The sequence below is a fragment of the Coregonus clupeaformis genome, unplaced genomic scaffold (assembly GCF_020615455.1).
Source record: "Coregonus clupeaformis isolate EN_2021a unplaced genomic scaffold, ASM2061545v1 scaf0050, whole genome shotgun sequence".
Taxonomy (NCBI): domain Eukaryota; kingdom Metazoa; phylum Chordata; class Actinopteri; order Salmoniformes; family Salmonidae; genus Coregonus; species Coregonus clupeaformis.
Genome location: NW_025533505.1, coordinates 213,863 through 236,049, shown reverse-complemented (window position 1 = coordinate 236,049; position 22,187 = coordinate 213,863). Strand labels below are relative to the sequence as shown.

At 42.9% G+C, this 22,187-nt stretch overlaps 1 protein-coding gene across 2 annotated transcripts in view; it reads left to right on the top strand.

Moving 5' to 3' along the window:
- The window catches only part of LOC121555653 (aminopeptidase N-like), a 79,360-nt gene extending 58,898 nt beyond the window's left edge, over window positions 1-20,462 (top strand). Inside the window, exons 17-20 of one of the 2 annotated variants that reach the window (XM_041869476.2) lie at window positions 10,583-10,750; window positions 16,870-17,010; window positions 19,644-19,725; window positions 20,163-20,462. In XM_041869476.2, coding sequence (XP_041725410.2) covers window positions 10,583-10,750; window positions 16,870-17,010; window positions 19,644-19,725; window positions 20,163-20,315 — 544 coding nt within the window. In that variant the 3' untranslated portion in view covers window positions 20,316-20,462. The remainder of the gene's footprint in view (window positions 1-10,582; window positions 10,751-16,869; window positions 17,011-19,643; window positions 19,726-20,162) is intronic. The other variant, XM_045212773.1, reaches the window with a different exon arrangement.
- The last annotated feature ends 1,725 nt before the right edge of the window (window positions 20,463-22,187 follow it).

The window sequence follows — 22,187 nt, the reverse complement described above, 5'->3', positions numbered from 1 at the left end:
CCTAGTGTTGAAGACTGTTAATGATTCCTAACCCTAGTGTTGAAGACTGTTCTTGATCCCAACCCTAGTGTTGAAGACTGTTAATGATTCCTAACCCTAATGTTGAAGACTGTTAATGATTCCTAACCCTAGTGTTGATGACTGTTATTGATCCCAACCCTAGTGTTGAAGTCTGTTAATGATTTCTAACCCTAGTGTTGATGACTGTTGTTAATCTCAACCCTGGTGTTGAAGACTGTTAATGATTCCTAACCCTAGTGTTGATGACTGTTGTTGATCTCAACCCTAGAGTTGAAGACTGTTAATGATTCCTAACCCTAGTGTTGATGACTGTTATTGATCTCAACCCTAGTGTTGAAGTCTGTTAATGATTTCTAACCCTAGTGTTGATGACTGTTGTTAATCTCAACCCTGGTGTTGAAGAATGTTAATGATTCCTAACCCTAATGTTGATGACTGTTGTTGATCTCAACCCTAGTGTTGAAGACTGTTAATGATTCCTAAGCCTAGTGTTGATGACTGTTATTGATCCCAACCCTAGTGTTGAAGACTGTTAATGATTACTAACCCTAGTGTTGAAGACTGTTCTTGATCCCAACCCTAGTGCTGAAGACTGTTAATGATTCCTAACCCTAATGTTGAAGCCTATTAATTATTCATAACCCTAGTGTTGAAGACTGTTAATGATTCCTAACCCTAGTGTTGATGACTGTTATTGATCCCAACCCTAGTGTTGAAGACTGTTAATGATTCCTAACCCTAGTGTTGAAGACTGTTATTGATCCCAACCCTATTGTTCAAGACTGTTAATGATTCCTAACCCTAGTGTTGAAGTATGTTAATGATTCCTAACCATAGTGTTGAAGACTGTTAATGATTCCTAACCCTAGTGTTGATGACTGTTAATGATTCCTAACCCTAGTGTTGATGACTGTTATTGATCCCAACCCTAGTGTTGAAGACTGTTAATGATTCCTAACCCTAGTGTTGAAGACTGTTATTGATCCCAACCCTATTGTTCAAGACTGTTAATGATTCCTAACCCTAGTGTTGATGACTGTTATTGATCCCAACCCTAGTGTTGAAGTCTGTTAATGATTTCTAACACTAGTGTTGAAGACTGTTGTTAATATCAACCCTGGTGTTGAAGACTGTTAATGATTCCTAACCCTAGTGTTGATGACTGTTGTTGATCTCAACCCTAGTGTTGAAGACTGTTAATGATTCCCAACCCTAGTGTTGAAGACTGTTAATGATTCCTAACCCTAGTGTTGATGACTGTTATTGATCCCAACCCTAGTGTTGAAGACTGTTAATGATTCCCAACCCTAGTGTTGAAGACTGTTAATGATTCCTAACCCTAGTGTTGATGACTGTTATTGATCCCAACCCTAGTGTTGAAGTCTGTTAATGATTTCTAACCCTAGTGTTGATGACTGTTGTTAATCTCAACCCTGGTGTTGAAGACTGTTAATGATTCCTAACCCTAGTGTTGATGACTGTTGTTGATCTCAACCCTAGAGTTGAAGACTGTTAATGATTCCCAACCCTAGTGTTGAAGACTCTTTTGATCCCAACCCTAGTGTTGATGTCTGTTATTGATCCTAACCCTAGTGTTGATGACTGTTATTGATCCCAACCCTAGTGTTGATGTCTGTTATTGATCCCAACCCTAGTGTTGATGTCTGTTATTGAGCCCAACACTAATGTTGATGACTGTTATTGATCCCAACCCTAGTGTTGATGTCTGTTATTGATCCTAACCCTATCGTTGAAGACTGTTATTAATCCCAACCCTAGTGTTGATGACTGTTCTTGATCCCAACCCTAGTGTTGATGACTGTTAATGATTCCTAACCCTAGTGTTGAAGACTGTTAATGATTCCTAAGCCTAGTGTTGAAGACTGTTAATGATTCCTAACCCTATTGTTGAAGACTGTTATTGATCCCAACCCTAGTGTTGATGACTGTTATTGATCTCAACCCTAGTGTTGAAGACTGTTCTTGATCCCAACCCTAGTGTTGAAGCCTGTTAATGATTCCTAACCCTAGTGTTGAAGACTGTTAATGATTCCTAACCCTAGTGTTGATGACTGTTATTGATCCCAACCCTAGTGTTGAAGACTGTTAATGATTCCTAACCCTAGTGTTGAAGACTGTTGTTGATCTCAACCCTAGTGTTGAAGACTGTTAATGATTCCTAACCCTAGTGTTGATTACTGTTATTGATCTCAACCCTAGTGTTGCTCAACCCTAGTGCTGATGACTGTTCTTGATCCCAACCCTAGTATTGATGACTGTTATTGATCCCAACCCTAGTGTTGAAGACTGTTAATGATTCCTAACCCTAGTGTTGAAGACTGTTAATGATTCCTAAGCCTAGCGTTGATGACTGTTATTGATCCCAACCCTAGTGTTGAAGACTGTTATTGATCCCAACCCTAGTGTTTAAGACTGTTAATGATTCCTAACCCTAGTGTTGATGACTGTTGTTGATCTCAACCCTAGTGTTGAAGACTGTTAATGATTTCTAACCCTAGTGTTGAAGACTGTTAATGATTCCTAACCATAGTGTTGAAGACTGTTAATGATTCCTAACCATAGTGTTGAAGACTGTTAATGATTCCTAACCCTAGTGTTGATGACTGTTATTGATCCCAACCCTAGTGTTGAAGTCTGTTAATGATTTCTAACCCTAGTGTTGATGACTGTTGTTAATCTCAACCCTGGTGTTGAAGACTGTTAATGATTCCCAACCCTAGTGTTGAAGACTGTTAATGATTCCTAACCCTAGTGTTGATGACTGTTATTGATCCCAACCCTAGTGTTGAAGACTGTTAATGATTCCCAACCCTAGTGTTGAAGACTGTTAATGATTCCTAACCCTAGTGTTGATGACTGTTATTGATCCCAACCCTAGTGTTGAAGTCTGTTAATGATTTCTAACCCTAGTGTTGATGACTGTTGTTAATCTCAACCCTGGTGTTGAAGACTGTTAATGATTCCTAACCCTAGTGTTGATGACTGTTGTTGATCTCAACCCTAGAGTTGAAGACTGTTAATGATTCCCAACCCTAGTGTTGAAGACTGTTAATGATTCCTAATCCTAGTGTTGAAGACTCTTTTGATCCCAACCCTAGTGTTGATGTCTGTTATTGATCCTAACCCTAGTGTTGATGACTGTTATTGATCCCAACCCTAGTGTTGATGTCTGTTATTGATCCCAACCCTAGTGTTGATGTCTGTTATTGAGCCCAACCCTAATGTTGATGACTGTTATTGATCCCAACCCTAGTGTTGATGTCTGTTATTGATCCTAACCCTATCGTTGAAGACTGTTATTAATCCCAACCCTAGTGTTGATGACTGTTCTTGATCCCAACCCTAGTGTTGATGACTGTTAATGATTCCTAACCCTAGTGTTGAAGACTGTTAATGATTCCTAAGCCTAGTGTTGAAGACTGTTATTGATCCCAACCCTAGTGTTGATGACTGTTATTGATCTCAACCCTAGTGTTGAAGACTGTTCTTGATCCCAACCCTAGTGTTGAAGCCTGTTAATGATTCCTAACCCTAGTGTTGAAGACTGTTAATGATTCCTAACCCTAGTGTTGATGACTGTTATTGATCCCAACCCTAGTGTTGAAGACTGTTAATGATTCCTAACCCTAGTGTTGAAGACTGTTGTTGATCTCAACCCTAGTGTTGAAGACTGTTAATGATTCCTAACCCTAGTGTTGATTACTGTTATTGATCTCAACCCTAGTGTTGCTCAACCCTAGTGCTGATGACTGTTCTTGATCCCAACCCTAGTATTGATGACTGTTATTGATCCCAACCCTAGTGTTGAAGACTGTTAATGATTCCTAACCCTAGTGTTGAAGACTGTTAATGATTCCTAAGCCTAGCGTTGATGACTGTTATTGATCCCAACCCTAGTGTTGAAGACTGTTATTGATCCCAACCCTAGTGTTTAAGACTGTTAATGATTCCTAACCCTAGTGTTGATGACTGTTGTTGATCTCAACCCTAGTGTTGAAGACTGTTAATGATTTCTAACCCTAGTGTTGAAGACTGTTAATGATTCCTAACCCTAGTGTTGAAGACTGTTAATGATTCCTAACCATAGTGTTGAAGACTGTTAATGATTCCTAACCCTAGTGTTGATGACTGTTGTTAATCTCAACCCTGGTGTTGAAGACTGTTAATGATTCCTAACCCTAGTGTTGAAGACTGTTCTTGATCCCAACCCTAGTGTTGAAGACTGTTAATGATTCCTAACCCTAATGTTGAAGACTGTTAATGATTCCTAACCCTAGTGTTGATGACTGTTATTGATCCCAACCCTAGTGTTGAAGTCTGTTAATGATTTCTAACCCTAGTGTTGATGACTGTTGTTAATCTCAACCCTGGTGTTGAAGACTGTTAATGATTCCTAACCCTAGTGTTGATGACTGTTGTTGATCTCAACCCTAGAGTTGAAGACTGTTAATGATTCCTAACCCTAGTGTTGATGACTGTTATTGATCCCAACCCTAGTGTTGAAGACTGTTAATGATTCCTAACCCTAGTGTTGAAAACTGTTATTGATCTCAACCCTAGTGTTGAAGTCTGTTAATGATTTCTAACCCTAGTGTTGATGACTGTTGTTAATCTCAACCCTGGTGTTGAAGACTGTTAATGATTCCTAACCCTAATGTTGATGACTGTTGTTGATCTCAACCCTAGTGTTGAAGACTGTTAATGATTCCTAAGCCTAGTGTTGATGACTGTTATTGATCCCAACCCTAGTGTTGAAGACTGTTAATGATTACTAACCCTAGTGTTGAAGACTGTTCTTGATCCCAACCCTAGTGCTGAAGACTGTTAATGATTCCTAACCCTAATGTTGAAGCCTATTAATTATTCATAACCCTAGTGTTGAAGACTGTTAATGATTCCTAACCCTAGTGTTGATGACTGTTATTGATCCCAACCCTAGTGTTGAAGACTGTTAATGATTCCTAACCCTAGTGTTGAAGACTGTTATTGATCCCAACCCTATTGTTCAAGACTGTTAATGATTCCTAACCCTAGTGTTGAAGTATGTTAATGATTCCTAACCATAGTGTTGAAGACTGTTAATGATTGCTAACCCTAGTGTTGATGACTGTTAATGATTCCTAACCCTAGTGTTGATGACTGTTATTGATCCCAACCCTAGTGTTGAAGACTGTTAATGATTCCTAACCCTAGTGTTGAAGACTGTTATTGATCCCAACCCTATTGTTCAAGACTGTTAATGATTCCTAACCCTAGTGTTGATGACTGTTATTGATCCCAACCCTAGTGTTGAAGACTGTTAATGATTCCTAACCCTAGTGTTGAAGACTGTTATTGATCCCAACCCTAGTGTTGAAGTCTGTTAATGATTCCTAAGCCTAGTGTTGATGACTGTTATTGATCCCAACCCTAGTGTTGAAGCCTGTTAATGATTCCTAACCCTAGTGTTGAAGACTGTTCTTGATCCCAACCCTAGTGTTGAAGACTGTTAATGATTCCTAACCCTAATGTTGAAGCCTATTAATAATTCCTAACCCTAGTGTTGAAGACTGTTAATGATTCCTAACCCTGCTGTTGATGACTGTTAATGATTCCTAACCATAGTGTTGAAGACTGTTAATGATTCCTAACCCTAGTGTTGATGACTGTTATTGATCCCAACCCTAGTGTTGAAGTCTGTTAATGATTTCTAACCCTAGTGTTGAAGACTGTTGTTAATATCAACCCTGGTGTTGAAGACTGTTAATGATTCCTAACCCTAGTGTTGATGACTGTTGTTGATCTCAACCCTAGTGTTGAAGACTGATAATGATTCCCAACCCTAGTGTTGAAGACTGTTAATGATTCCTAACCCTAGTGTTGATGACTGTTATTGATCCCAACCCTAGTGTTGAAGACTGTTAATGATTCCCAACCCTAGTGTTGAAGACTGTTAATGATTCCTAACCCTAGTGTTGATGACTGTTATTGATCCCAACCCTAGTGTTGAAGTCTGTTAATGATTTCTAACCCTAGTGTTGATGACTGTTGTTAATCTCAACCCTGGTGTTGAAGACTGTTAATGATTCCTAACCCTAGTGTTGATGACTGTTGTTGATCTCAACCCTAGAGTTGAAGACTGTTAATGATTCCCAACCCTAGTGTTGATGACTGTTATTGATCTCAACCCTAGTGTTGAAGACTGTTCTTGATCCCAACCCTAGTGTTGAAGCCTGTTAATGATTCCTAACCCTAGTGTTGAAGACTGTTAATGATTCCTAACCCTAGTGTTGATGACTGTTATTGATCCCAACCCTAGTGTTGAAGACTGTTAATGATTCCTAACCCTAGTGTTGAAGACTGTTGTTGATCTCAACCCTAGTGTTGAAGACTGTTAATGATTCCTAACCCTAGTGTTGATTACTGTTATTGATCTCAACCCTAGTGTTGCTCAACCCTAGTGCTGATGACTGTTCTTGATCCCAACCCTAGTATTGATGACTGTTATTGATCCCAACCCTAGTGTTGAAGACTGTTAATGATTCCTAACCCTAGTGTTGAAGACTGTTAATGATTCCTAAGCCTAGCGTTGATGACTGTTATTGATCCCAACCCTAGTGTTGAAGACTGTTATTGATCCCAACCCTAGTGTTGAAGTCTGTTAATGATTCCTAAGCCTAGTGTTGATGACTGTTATTGATCCCAACCCTAGTGTTGAAGCCTGTTAATGATTCCTAACCCTAGTGTTGAAGACTGTTCTTGATCCCAACCCTAGTGTTGAAGACTGTTAATGATTCCTAACCCTAATGTTGAAGCCTATTAATAATTCCTAACCCTAGTGTTGAAGACTGTTAATGATTCCTAACCCTGCTGTTGATGACTGTTAATGATTCCTAACCATAGTGTTGAAGACTGTTAATGATTCCTAACCCTAGTGTTGATGACTGTTATTGATCCCAACCCTAGTGTTGAAGTCTGTTAATGATTTCTAACCCTAGTGTTGAAGACTGTTGTTAATATCAACCCTGGTGTTGAAGACTGTTAATGATTCCCAACCCTAGTGTTGATGACTGTTGTTGATCTCAACCCTAGTGTTGAAGACTGATAATGATTCCCAACCCTAGTGTTGAAGACTGTTAATGATTCCTAACCCTAGTGTTGATGACTGTTATTGATCCCAACCCTAGTGTTGAAGACTGTTAATGATTCCCAACCCTAGTGTTGAAGACTGTTAATGATTCCTAACCCTAGTGTTGATGACTGTTATTGATCCCAACCCTAGTGTTGAAGTCTGTTAATGATTTCTAACCCTAGTGTTGATGACTGTTGTTAATCTCAACCCTGGTGTTGAAGACTGTTAATGATTCCTAACCCTAGTGTTGATGACTGTTGTTGATCTCAACCCTAGAGTTGAAGACTGTTAATGATTCCCAACCCTAGTGTTGATGACTGTTATTGATCTCAACCCTAGTGTTGAAGACTGTTCTTGATCCCAACCCTAGTGTTGAAGCCTGTTAATGATTCCTAACCCTAGTGTTGAAGACTGTTAATGATTCCTAACCCTAGTGTTGATGACTGTTATTGATCCCAACCCTAGTGTTGAAGACTGTTAATGATTCCTAACCCTAGTGTTGAAGACTGTTGTTGATCTCAACCCTAGTGTTGAAGACTGTTAATGATTCCTAACCCTAGTGTTGATTACTGTTATTGATCTCAACCCTAGTGTTGCTCAACCCTAGTGCTGATGACTGTTCTTGATCCCAACCCTAGTATTGATGACTGTTATTGATCCCAACCCTAGTGTTGAAGACTGTTAATGATTCCTAACCCTAGTGTTGAAGACTGTTAATGATTCCTAAGCCTAGCGTTGATGACTGTTATTGATCCCAACCCTAGTGTTGAAGACTGTTATTGATCCCAACCCTAGTGTTTAAGACTGTTAATGATTCCTAACCCTAGTGTTGATGACTGTTGTTGATCTCAACCCTAGTGTTGAAGACTTTTAATGATTTCTAACCCTAGTGTTGAAGACTGTTAATGATTCCTAACCCTAGTGTTGAAGACTGTTAATGATTCCTAACCATAGTGTTGAAGACTGTTAATGATTCCTAACCCTAGTGTTGAAGACTGTTCTTGATCCCAACCCTAGTGTTGAAGACTGTTAATGATTCCTAACCCTAATGTTGAAGACTGTTAATGATTCCTAACCCTAGTGTTGATGACTGTTATTGATCCCAACCCTAGTGTTGAAGTCTGTTAATGATTTCTAACCCTAGTGTTGATGACTGTTGTTAATCTCAACCCTGGTGTTGAAGACTGTTAATGATTCCTAACCCTAGTGTTGATGACTGTTGTTGATCTCAACCCTAGAGTTGAAGACTGTTAATGATTCCTAACCCTAGTGTTGATGACTTTTATTGATCCCAACCCTAGTGTTGAAGACTGTTAATGATTCCTAACCCTAGTGTTGAAAACTGTTATTGATCTCAACCCTAGTGTTGAAGTCTGTTAATGATTTCTAACCCTAGTGTTGATGACTGTTGTTAATCTCAACCCTGGTGTTGAAGACTGTTAATGATTCCTAACCCTAATGTTGATGACTGTTGTTGATCTCAACCCTAGTGTTGAAGACTGTTAATGATTCCTAAGCCTAGTGTTGATGACTGTTATTGATCCCAACCCTAGTGTTGAAGACTGTTAATGATTACTAACCCTAGTGTTGAAGACTGTTCTTGATCCCAACCCTAGTGCTGAAGACTGTTAATGATTCCTAACCCTAATGTTGAAGCCTATTAATTATTCATAACCCTAGTGTTGAAGACTGTTAATGATTCCTAACCCTAGTGTTGATGACTGTTATTGATCCCAACCCTAGTGTTGAAGACTGTTAATGATTCCTAACCCTAGTGTTGAAGACTGTTATTGATCCCAACCCTATTGTTCAAGACTGTTAATGATTCCTAACCCTAGTGTTGAAGTATGTTAATGATTCCTAACCATAGTGTTGAAGACTGTTAATGATTCCTAACCCTAGTGTTGATGACTGTTAATGATTCCTAACCCTAGTGTTGATGACTGTTATTGATCCCAACCCTAGTGTTGAAGACTGTTAATGATTCCTAACCCTAGTGTTGAAGACTGTTATTGATCCCAACCCTATTGTTCAAGACTGTTAATGATTCCTAACCCTAGTGTTGATGACTGTTATTGATCCCAACCCTAGTGTTGAAGACTGTTAATGATTCCTAACCCTAGTGTTGAAGACTGTTATTGATCCCAACCCTAGTGTTGAAGTCTGTTAATGATTCCTAAGCCTAGTGTTGATGACTGTTATTGATCCCAACCCTAGTGTTGAAGCCTGTTAATGATTCCTAACCCTAGTGTTGAAGACTGTTCTTGATCCCAACCCTAGTGTTGAAGACTGTTAATGATTCCTAACCCTAATGTTGAAGCCTATTAATAATTCCTAACCCTAGTGTTGAAGACTGTTAATGATTCCTAACCCTGCTGTTGATGACTGTTAATGATTCCTAACCATAGTGTTGAAGACTGTTAATGATTCCTAACCCTAGTGTTGATGACTGTTATTGATCCCAACCCTAGTGTTGAAGTCTGTTAATGATTTCTAACCCTAGTGTTGAAGACTGTTGTTAATATCAACCCTGGTGTTGAAGACTGTTAATGATTCCTAACCCTAGTGTTGATGACTGTTGTTGATCTCAACCCTAGTGTTGAAGACTGATAATGATTCCCAACCCTAGTGTTGAAGACTGTTAATGATTCCTAACCCTAGTGTTGATGACTGTTATTGATCCCAACCCTAGTGTTGAAGACTGTTAATGATTCCCAACCCTAGTGTTGAAGACTGTTAATGATTCCTAACCCTAGTGTTGATGACTGTTATTGATCCCAACCCTAGTGTTGAAGTCTGTTAATGATTTCTAACCCTAGTGTTGATGACTGTTGTTAATCTCAACCCTGGTGTTGAAGACTGTTAATGATTCCTAACCCTAGTGTTGATGACTGTTGTTGATCTCAACCCTAGAGTTGAAGACTGTTAATGATTCCCAACCCTAGTGTTGAAGACTGTTAATGATTCCTAATCCTAGTGTTGAAGACTCTTCTTGATCCCAACCCTAGTGTTGATGTCTGTTATTGATCCTAACCCTAGTGTTGATGACTGTTATTGATCCCAACCCTAGTGTTGATGTCTGTTATTGATCCCAACCCTAGTGTTGATGTCTGTTATTGATCCCAACCCTAGTGTTGATGTCTGTTATTGATCATAACCCTATCGTTGAAGACTGTTATTAATCCCAACCCTAGTGTTGATGACTGTTATTGATCCTAACCCTAGTGTTGATGACTGTTATTGATCCCAACCCTAGTGTTGATGACTGTTATTGAGCCCAACCCTAGTGTTGATGACTGTTATTGATCCCAACCCTAGTGTTGATAACTGTTATTGATCCTAACCCTAGTGTTGAAGACTGTTATTTTCATCTTGACTCTGGCCTTTGTTGAGCTGATGTGGTGATCACCTTTCCATTGTATTGTCCAGGATTCACCCCAACCTGAGGCAGACGGTGTACTGCAGTGCCATTGCAGCAGGAGGGGTGGAGGAGTGGGACTTCGCCTGGAGGATGTACAAAGAGGCTTCCATCGCTTCTGAGGCTGACAAGCTGATGTATGCTCTGGCCTGCACCAGGGTTCCCTGGTTACTGAACAGGTGAGGAGAACGTCTGGCCTGCACCAGGGTTCCCTGGTTACTGAACAGGTGAGGAGAACGTCTGGCCTGCACCAGGGTTCCCTGGTTACTGAACAGGTGAGGAGAACGTCTGGCCTGCACCAGGGTTCCCTGGTTACTGAACAGGTGAGGAGAACGTCTGGCCTGCACCAGGGTTCCCTGGTTACTGAACAGGTGAGGAGAACGTCTGGCCTGCACCAGGGTTCCCTGGTTACTGAACAGGTGAGGAGAACGTCTGGCCTGCACCAGGGTTCCCTGGTTACTGAACAGGTGAGGAGGACGTCTGGCCTGCACCAGGGTTCCCTGGTTACTGAACAGGTCAGGAGGACCCAGACTGTCTCAAATGAAACCCTATTCCTTATATGTGACTGACCGGCTCGATTCGGTCTTATGTAGCAACATTTGAAATGGTGTTTTTTACATTGGATAAAAGTAGAGACTCAGAGCTAAAAAATGGTATATCATACACTACAGTTGAGGAACAATGGGAACGTAATTCTGCTTTGAAAGTTGATAAACTTGTAACCTCACTTTTGAGAAAATGGCCCTTGAATGTTTTGGTACACCTACTGGAGAGCTCTTCTTTGTCTACACCTATTCACCATTGTTCACATCCTCTTAAGCTTTAGCCCCACCCATCTCTAAGGGTTGATCCAAGCTTTCTGTCCTAACAGCAGCAGTCAAGCACCCAAGCTAACTGGCTAACGTTGGCTAGCTTGCTAGCTACTTCCAGACACAAATGAGAGAACAGCTCAATCTGTCCATTTTACTCGCTCTAGCAGAGTTGGTTAGGCTGTTTTTATATTATCCAGAGCGTTGGTGACTGCAACTGTGCTACTTGCAACAATTTACATTTTTTTGCCAACGTTTACTGACACTGGCCATATTCAACGGTTGTTGAGCGTTCATAAATTGATCAGTTATTCTGCGCTCTGGCACACTCAGATGAGAGTGCTCTGAAATCAGAGTAGATAGCCAGAGCGAATTTACCAGCTACATCTATCAACAGTTGTCCCAGTGACATCATTAACATTCTATTGAAATGGATACATGCATAGTGGAGTCTATTGTTTAGACATGTAGCTAGCTAGCTAAACAATGAACCAGAATCCCAACATAGTGGAGTCTTTTGTTTAGACATGTAGCTAGCTAGCTAAACAATGAACCAGAATTCCAACATAGTGGAGTCTTTTGTTTAGACATGTAGCTAGCTAGCTAAACAATGAACAATAATCCCAACTCATGACGTTACTACCCTCCATGAATCTACAGGTAGCTAACCAACCAGGTTCAATGTTAGCTAGCTAACATTAGGCTATAACTAGCAAAGCAAATGGTTCTGAGATACGAACAATATTACTACACAGATCATACACGTAACGTTAGCTAGCTGACCTAACAACAGCAGTCAAGCACCCAAGCTAACTGGCTAAGGTTGGCTAGCTTGCTAGCTAATTCCAGACACAAATGAGAGAACAGCTCACTCTGACCATTTTACTCGCCCTATTAAAATGGATACTTGCATAGTGGAGTCTTTTGTTAAGACATGTAGCTAGCTAGCTGAACAATTAACCATAATTCCAACTGATGACGTTACTACCCTGCATGAATCTACAGGTAGCTAACTAACCAGGTTCAATCTTAGCTAGCTAACATTAGGCTATAACTAGCAAAGCAAATGGCTCTGAGATACGAATAATATTACCACACAGATCATACACGTACAGTGCCTTGCAAAAGTATTCATCCCCCTTGGCGTTTTTCCTATTTTGTTGCATTACAACCTGTAATTTAAATTGATTTTTATTTGGATTTCATGTAATGGACATACACAAAATAGTCCAAATTGGTGAAGTGAAATGAAAAAAATAACTTATGGAAAAGTGGTCTGTGCATATGTATTCACCCCCTTTGCTATGAAGCCCCTAAATAAGATCTGGTGCAACCAATTACCTTCAGAAGTCACATAATTAGTTAAATATAGTCCACCTGTGTGCAATCTAAGTGTCACATGATCTGTCACATGATCTCAGTATATATACACCTGTTCTGAAAGGCCCCAGAGTCTGCAACCCCACAAAGCAAGGGGCACCACCAAGCAAGCGGCACCATGAAGACCAAGGAGCTCTCCAAACAGGTCAGGGACAAAGTTGTGGAGAAGTACAGATCAGGGTTGGGTTATAAAAAAATATCCAAAACGTTTAACATCCCACGGAGCACCATTAAATCCATTATAAAAACATTTAAAGAATATGGCACCACAACAAACCTGCCAAGAGAGGGCCGCCCACCAAAACTCACGGACCAGGCAAGGAGGGCATTAATCAGAGAGGCAATAAAGAGACCAAAGATAACCCTGAAGGAGCTGCAAAGCTCCACAGCAGAGATTGGAGAATCTGTCCATAGGACCACTTTAAGCCGTACACTCCACAGAGCTGGGCTTTACGGAAGAGTGACCGGAAAAAAGCCATTGCTTAAAGAAATAAATAAGCAAACACGTTTGGTGTTCGCCAAAAGGCATGTGGGAGACTGGTCAGATGGTACTCTGGTCAGATGAGACTAAAATTGAGTTTTTGGGCCATCAAGGAAAACGCTATGTCTGGCGCAAACCCAACACCTCTCATCAACTCCGAGAACACCATCCCCACAGTTTTTCATCGGCAGGGACTGGGAAACTGGTCAGAATTGAAGGAATGATGGATGGCGCTAAATACAGGGAAATTCTTGAGGGAAACCTGTTTCAGTCTTCCAGAGATTTGAGACTGGGACGGAGGTTCACCTTCCAGCAGGACAATGACCCTAAGCATACTGCTAAAGCAACACTTGAGTGGTTTAAGGCAAAACATTTAAATGTCTTGGAATGGCCTAGTCAAAGCCCAGACCTCAATCTAATTGAGAATGTGTGGTGTGACTTAAAGATTGCTGTACACCAGTGGAATCCATCCAACTTGAAGGAGCTGGAGCAGTTTTGCCTTGAAGAATGGGCAGAAATCCCAGTGGCTAGATGTGCCAAGCTTATAGAGACATACCCTGAGTGGCGCAGTGGTCTAAGGCACTGCATCGCAGTGCTAACTGTGCCACTAGAGATCCTGGTTCGAATCCAGGCTCTGTCGCAGCCGGCCGCGACCGGGAGACTCATGGGCGGCGCACAATTGGCCCAGCGTCGTCCAGGGTAGGGGAGGGAATGGCCGGCAGGGATGTAGCTCAGTTGATAGAGCATGGCGTTTGCAACGCCAGGGTTGTGGGTTTGATTCCCACGGGGGGCCAGTATAAAAATAAAAAAAAGATATGTATTCATAACTGTAAGTCGCTCTGGATAAGAGCGTCTGCTAAATAACTAAAATGTAAATGTAATACCCCAAGAGACTTGCAGCTGTAATTGCTGCAAAAGGTGGCTCTACAAAGTATTGACTATGGGAGGGTGAATAGTTATGCACGCTCAAGTTTTCTGTTTTTTTGTCTTATTTCTTGTTTGTTTGACAATAAAAAATATTTTGCATGTTGTGTAAATGAAATGATACAATTTTTTTATTTTTTATTCCAGGTTGTAAGACAACAAAATAGGAAAAATGCCAAGGGGGGTGAATCCTTTCGCAAGCCACTATAACGTTAGCTAGCGAGTCAGCCAGCTAACATTAGCTAGCTAACACTTTAACTTGAAATGAAAATGACTTTCTGACAAAATTAGAAACGTGTAATATCTGAAAATTTAGCTAGCTTGACTATCTTACCTGTTTACATGGATGGACGCTTCTCCCTCTCTCACAGATACCATGGTTGCCCTTAGTTTGAAGATGTATTCTGGAGACAGGTGTTTTCTCCATCTCCTTAGCTATCATACTCTAATTCCACTGATTTCAAAACTCGGTCCTCCAGAAAGTGGAGAGCAACACTTATGCAGTTCTACTACACAATGTATTTCAAGAAAAGCTGCATTAGACAGGATTACCTACACATACTGACCAGCTCAAATAGACAGAAGCGTGCTACATGGCAGACCAATCCGAACTCATCTTTCGGCACGTCCAGCCCACTCATTATCTCAGCCAATCGTGGCTAGCGGGAAGGTTGCTGTTTTTTTCCGTGGCTAAACCAACTAGGCTCGTAATTTAACAATATTATTCGTATTTACAGATGTTATTAAGGCACATGAAAGTTCACATGTTCCAGAAGGCATTTCTGCCAAAAAACACATTTTGATTTTAAAAAAAAGTTTACGTTCAAATGGCTCTCCTGTGAAGCAGTGACGCCTAGTTTCCTGAAACGAGTCACATATACAGTACCCTTGACTGAGTAGGTGTGTCCATATACAGTACCCTTGACTGAGTAGGTGTGTCCATATACAGTACCCTTGACTGAGTAGGTGTGTCCATATACAGTACCCTTGACTGAGTAGGTGTGTCCATATACAGTACCCTTGACTGAGTAGGTGTGTCCATATACAGTACCCTTGACTGAGTAGGTGTGTCCATATACAGTACCCTTGACTGAGTAGGTGTGTCCATATACAGTACCCTTGACTGAGTAGGTGTGTCCATATACAGTACCCTTGACTGAGTAGGTGTGTCCATATACAGTACCCTTGACTGAGTAGGTGTGTCCATATACAGTACCCTTGACTGAGTAGGTGTGTTCATATACAGTACCCTTGACTGAGTAGGTGTGTCCATATACAGTACCCTTGACTGAGTAGGTGTGTCCATATACAGTACCCTTGACTGAGTAGGTGTGTCCATATACAGTACCCTTGACTGAGTAGGTGTGTCCATATACAGTACCCTTGACTGAGTAGGTGTGTCCATATACAGTACCCTTGACTGAGTAGGCGTGTCCACATATACAGTACCCTTGACTGAGTAGGCGTGTCCACATATACAGTACCCTTGACTGAGTAGGCGTGTCCATATACAGTACCCTTGACTGAGTAGGTGTGTCCATATACAGTACCCTTGACTGAGTAGGTGTGTCCATATACAGTACCCTTGACTGAGTAGGCGTGTCCACATATACAGTACCCTTGACTGAGTAGGTGTGTCCACATATACAGTACCCTTGACTGAGTAGGCGTGTCCATATACAGTACCCTTGACTGAGTAGGCGTGTCCACATATACAGTACCCTTGACTGAGTAGGCGTGTCCACATATACAGTACCCTTGACTGAGTAGGTGTGTCCATATACAGTACCCTTGACTGAGTAGGTGTGTCCATATACAGTACCCTTGACTGAGTAGGTGTGTCCACATACAGTACCCTTGACTGAGTAGGTGTGTCCACATATACAGTACCCTTGACTGAGTAGGTGTGTCCATATACAGTACCCTTGACTGAGTAGGCGTGTCCACATATACAGTACCCTTGACTGAGTAGGTGTGTCCACATATACAGTACCCTTGACTGAGTAGGCGTGTCCATATACAGTACCCTTGACTGAGTAGGTGTGTCCATATACAGTACCCTTGACTGAGTAGGTGTGTCCATATACAGTACCCTTGACTGAGTAGGCGTGTCCATATACAGTACCCTTGACTGAGTAGGCGTGTCCATATACAGTACCCTTGACTGAGTAGGCGTGTCCATATACAGTACCCTTGACTGAGTAGGCGTGTCCACATACAGTACCCTTGACTGAGTAGGTGTGTCCACATATACAGTACCCTTGACTGAGTAGGCGTGTCCATATACAGTACCCTTGACTGAGTAGGTGTGTCCATATACAGTACCCTTGACTGAGTAGGTGTGTCCACATATACAGTACCCTTGACTGAGTAGGCGTGTCCACATATACAGTACCCTTGACTGAGTAGGTGTGTCCATATACAGTACCCTTGACTGAGTAGGTGTGTCCATATACAGTACCCTTGACTGAGTAGGTGTGTCCATATACAGTACCCTTGACTGAGTAGGTGTGTCCATATACAGTACCCTTGACTGAGTAGGTGTGTCCACTCTTTTGACTGATACTGTGTACTGCACTACTGCTCTATGAGCCCGTTGGGCTCTGGTCAAAAGTAATGCAGTGGAATCAAATAGTAGTATTTGATCAATGTGGTTCTGAAGGATCATTCAGGATGGGTCTGATCTGTGTGTTTTGGGTTTCAGGTATCTGAACTACTGTCTGGATCCAGAGAGGATTCGTAAACAGGATGCCACGGTCACCATTGTGTACATTGCTGGTAATGTTGTGGGCCAGTCTTTGGCTTGGGACTTCGTCAGAGCCAACTGGGACCACTTATTTAATGAGTGAGTAGGATCCACCATGTCTTTAATGCATCCCTCTAATGTGAACAGTGTAATGTATTGCCAGTTATTCATTCTATGTTCATTACATGACAGAGTGGTTACGTCCCAAATGGCACCCTATTCCCTATATAGTGCACTACTTTAGACCAGAGAATGGCCCCCTATTCCCTATATAGTACACTACTTTAGACCAGAGAATGGCACCCTATTCCCTATATAGTGCACTACTTTAGACCAGAGAATGGCACCCTATTCCCTATATAGTGCACTACTTTAGACCAGAGAATGGCACCCTATTCCCTATATAGTACACTACTTTAGACCAGAGAATGGCACCCTATTCCCTATATAGTACACTACCTCTGGTCAAAAGTAGTGCCATATAGGTTCATGTTGTGGGCCAGTCTTTGGCTTGGGACTTTGCCAGGGCCAACTGGCTTGGGACTTTGTCGGAGCCAACTGGCTTGGGACTTTGTCAGAGCCAACTGGCTTGGGACTTTGTCGGAGCCAACTGGCTTGGGACTTTGTCGGAGCTAACTGGCTTGGGACTTTGTCGGAGCCAATTGGCTTGGGACTTTGTCGGAGCCAACTGGCTTGGGACTTTGTCGGAGCCAACTGGCTTGGGACTTTGTCAGAGCCAACTGGCTTGGGACTTTGTCGGAGCCAACTGGCTTGGGACTTTGTCAGAGCCAACTGGCTTGGGACTTTGTCAGAGCCAATTGGCTTGGGACTTTGTCAGAGCCAACTGGCTTGGGACTTTGTCAGAGCCAACTGGCTTGGGACTTTGTCAGAGCCAATTGGTTTGGGACTTTGTCAGGGCCAACTGGCTTGGGACTTTGTCAGAGCCAACTGGCTTGGGACTTTGTCAGAGCCAACTGGCTTGGGACTTTGTCAGAGCCAATTGGTTTGGGACTTTGTCAGAGCCAACTGGCTTGGGACTTTGTCGGAGCCAACTGGCTTGGGACTTTGTCAGAGCCAACTGGCTTGGGACTTTGTCAGAGCCAACTGGCTTGGGACTTTGTCAGAGCCAATTGGTTTGGGACTTTGTCAGAGCCAACTGGCTTGGGACTTTGTCGGAGCCAACTGGCTTGGGACTTTGTCAGGGCCAACTGGTTTGGGACTTTGCCAGGGCCAACTGGCTTGGGACTTTGTCGGAGCCAACTGGCTTGGGACTTTGTCAGAGCCAACTGGCTTGGGACTTTGTCGGAGCCAACTGGCTTGGGACTTTGTCGGAGCTAACTGGCTTGGGACTTTGTCGGAGCCAATTGGCTTGGGACTTTGTCGGAGCCAACTGGCTTGGGACTTTGTCGGAGCCAACTGGCTTGGGACTTTGTCAGAGCCAACTGGCTTGGGACTTTGTCGGAGCCAACTGGCTTGGGACTTTGTCAGAGCCAACTGGCTTGGGACTTTGTCAGAGCCAATTGGCTTGGGACTTTGTCAGAGCCAACTGGCTTGGGACTTTGTCAGAGCCAACTGGCTTGGGACTTTGTCAGAGCCAACTGGCTTGGGACTTTGTCAGAGCCAATTGGTTTGGGACTTTGTCAGAGCCAATTGGTTTGGGACTTTGTCAGGGCCAACTGGCTTGGGACTTTGTCAGAGCCAACTGGCTTGGGACTTTGTCAGAGCCAACTGGCTTGGGACTTTGTCAGAGCCAATTGGTTTGGGACTTTGTCAGGGCCAACTGGCTTGGGACTTTGTCAGAGCCAACTGGCTTGGGACTTTGTCAGAGCCAACTGGCTTGGGACTTTGTCAGAGCCAATTGGTTTGGGACTTTGTCAGAGCCAACTGGCTTGGGACTTTGTCGGAGCCAACTGGCTTGGGACTTTGTCAGAGCCAACTGGCTTGGGACTTTGTCAGAGCCAACTGGCTTGGGACTTTGTCAGAGCCAATTGGTTTGGGACTTTGTCAGAGCCAACTGGCTTGGGACTTTGTCGGAGCCAACTGGCTTGGGACTTTGTCAGGGCCAACTGGTTTGGGACTTTGTCAGAGCCAACTGGCTTGGGACTTTGTCGGAGCCAACTGGCTTGGGACTTTGTCAGAGCCAACTGGCTTGGGACTTTGTCAGAGCCAACTGGCTTGGGACTTTGTCAGAGCCAATTGGTTTGGGACTTTGTCAGAGCCAACTGGCTTGGGACTTTGTCGGAGCCAACTGGCTTGGGACTTTGTCAGGGCCAACTGGCTTGGGACTTTGTCAGAGACAACTGGCTTGGGACTTTGTCAGAGACAACTGGCTTGGGACTTTGTCAGAGCCAACTGGCTTGGGACTTTGTCGGAGCCAACTGGCTTGGGACTTTGTCAGAGCCAACTGGCTTGGGACTTTGTCAGAGACAACTGGCTTGGGACTTTGTCAGAGACAACTGGCTTGGGACTTTGTCAGAGACAACTGGCTTGGGACTTTGTCAGAGCCAACTGGCTTGGGACTTTGTCGGAGCCAACTGGCTTGGGACTTTGTCAGAGACAACTGGCTTGGGACTTTGTCAGAGACAACTGGCTTGGGACTTTGTCAGAGCCAATTGGTTTGGGACTTTGTCAGGGCCAACTGGCTTGGGACTTTGTCAGAGCCATTTGGGACACAATCACTGACTTTTTAATGTGTTGAATTCTGACCATATTTACGTCTTCTCATCTTGTAGTTATGGAGGTGGATCGTTGTCCTTCGCACGGCTCATTGAAGGCATCACCAGGCGCTTCTCCTCAGAGTTTGAACTTAAACAGGTAAAGCCCATTCAGTTAGAGAGCTTCTGTGTCTCTGTGTGACTATGATCAACCCCCAGACTTCCACAGTTGCTTCCTGCTCAACAATGTTTCAGTCAAACATACCTTTATCAGGGTGCATACTGTCATAATCTAGGAAACAGAAACTCTCAGCCAAACATGGGCCAAATGTGATCTCCCTTCAGAAATAGATTAATACTGTCATAATAACCTGTCCATTCTCTGGTCCTATAGATTAATACTGTCATAATAACCTGTCCATTCTCTGGTCCTAAAGAATAATACTGTCATAATAACCTGTCCATTCTCTGGTCCTATAGATTAATACTGTCATAATAACCTGTCCATTCTCTGGTCCTATAGATTAATACTGTCATAATAACCTGTCCTATAGATTAATACTGTCATAATAACCTGTCCTTTCTCTGGTCCTATAGTTGCAGCAGTTCATTGAGGAGAATGCAGAGCAGGGTTTTGGTTCAGCCACACTAGCGGTGGACCAGGCCCTGGAGAGAACCAAAGCCAACATAAAGTGGGTCGCAGAGAACAAGGGAGACATCTTCAATTGGTTCACTGATAATTCAGCATAACCTTTTTCGTGGACTTCTGTTTGGAGTTTAAATTAATATGTGGAGAATGCAAGTATTTAATGTTTCATAATGTATAATTAATTATTTTCTGAAATATTTGCTGAGATGTTTTACCCAGAACCAATAAAGTTTACATTTGTAAAAATATCTAGAATATACTGTGTTGTGTAAAAAAAAGTAGAGCAATTTGAGTGTGTGAAGTCAGACAGGTTAATCAGTCTTTACAGACGGAATAGACAAGACAGAAGAGGAGGAGAGGAGAGGAGAGGAGAAGAGAAGAGAAGAGAAGAGAAGAGAAGAGAAGAGAAGAGAAGAGAAGAGAAGAGAAGAGAAGAGAAGAGAAGAGAAGAGAAGAGAAGAGAAGAGAAGAGAAGAGAAGAGAAGAGAAGAGAAGAGAAGAGAGGAGAGGAGAGGAGAGGAGAGGAGAGGAGAGGAGAGGAGAGGAGAGGAGAGGAGAGGAGAGGAGAGGAGAGGGTGAAGTCAGACAGGTTCAGCTCTATAATCAGTCTTTAAAGAAGAACTAGACAAGACAGGAGGAGAGAGGAGAGGAGAGGAGGAGAGAGGAGAGGAGGAGAGAGGAGAGGAGAGAGGAGAGGAGGAGAGAGGAGAGAGGAGAGGATGTTAAGTCAGACAAGTTCAGTCTTTAAAGAAGAATTAGAGGAGAGGAGGAGAGGAGAGAGGAGGGTAGAGGAGGAGAGGGCAGGGGAGGAGAGGAGGGGATAACAGGGTATGGGAGGAGAAGAGGGGAGGGGAGGAGAGCTGGGGATGAGAGGGCCGGGTAGGACAGGAGGAGAGGAGGGCAGGGAGGAGAGAGGATGAGAGGGCAGGGGAGGATTGGAGAGGAGAGGAGGAATGGGCAGGGGAGAAGAGGAGAGGATTAGAGAGGAGGGGAGGAAGAGAAGAGAGAGGAGAGGAGGAGAGAGGAGAGAGGATGAGCGAGGAGAGAGTGGAGGAGAGGAGAGGAGAGGAGAAGAGAGTGGAGGAGAGGAGAGGAGAGGAGAGGAGAGGAGAGGAGAGGAGAGGAGAGGAGAGGAGAGGAGAGGAGAGGAGAGGAGAGGAGAGAATGTGAAGTCAGACAGGTTCAGCTCTATAATCAGTCTTTAAAGAAGAACTAGACAAGACAGGAGGAGATAGAGGAGGAGAGAGGAGAGGAGGAGAGAGGAGAGAGGAGAGAGGAGAGGAGAGGAGAGGAGAGGAGAGGAGAGGAGAGGAGAGGAGAGGAGAGGAGAGGAGAGGAGAGAGTGTGAAGTCAGACAGGTTCAGCTCTATAATCAGTCTTTAAAGAAGAACTAGACAAGACAGGAGGAGAGAGGAGAGGAGAGGAGAGGAGAGGAGAGGAGAGGAGAGGAGAGAGGAAGACAAACAGCTCTCTTCTCCTCTCCTTCAGTTGACTACCTTCCTGACCAGTCAGGGACCAACAGCTGATAGGCATGGCTTCATCTGCTCCCTCAGAATGGCAAAACACTGACTTTCTATCCTTGTGTAGGTTTATGAAGTAAACCTTGCATGCATGAACAATTTTCCTTCCCACTGCTCACTGATAGGATTGTTTGGAGGACACAGCATAGCATAGCCTAGCCTAATCTAAATTTGCCTAGCATAGCATAATCTACATTTGTCTAGCATATCCCAGCCTAATCTATACTTGCCTAGCATAGCGTAGCCTAACCTAATCTAAATTTGCCTAGCATAGCAAAAAAATTGCCTACCCCCCCCTTACCCCAACCCACCCCCCCCAAAAAAAAATAAAAATAAAATAAAATTACAGAAAAAACAATAAATAAAATATATAGAAAAATGTAAAAAAATTATTTAATAAAAAAAGTATTGGAAAGTGGTTATCCAACTGGCTATAAGGTGAATGCACCAATT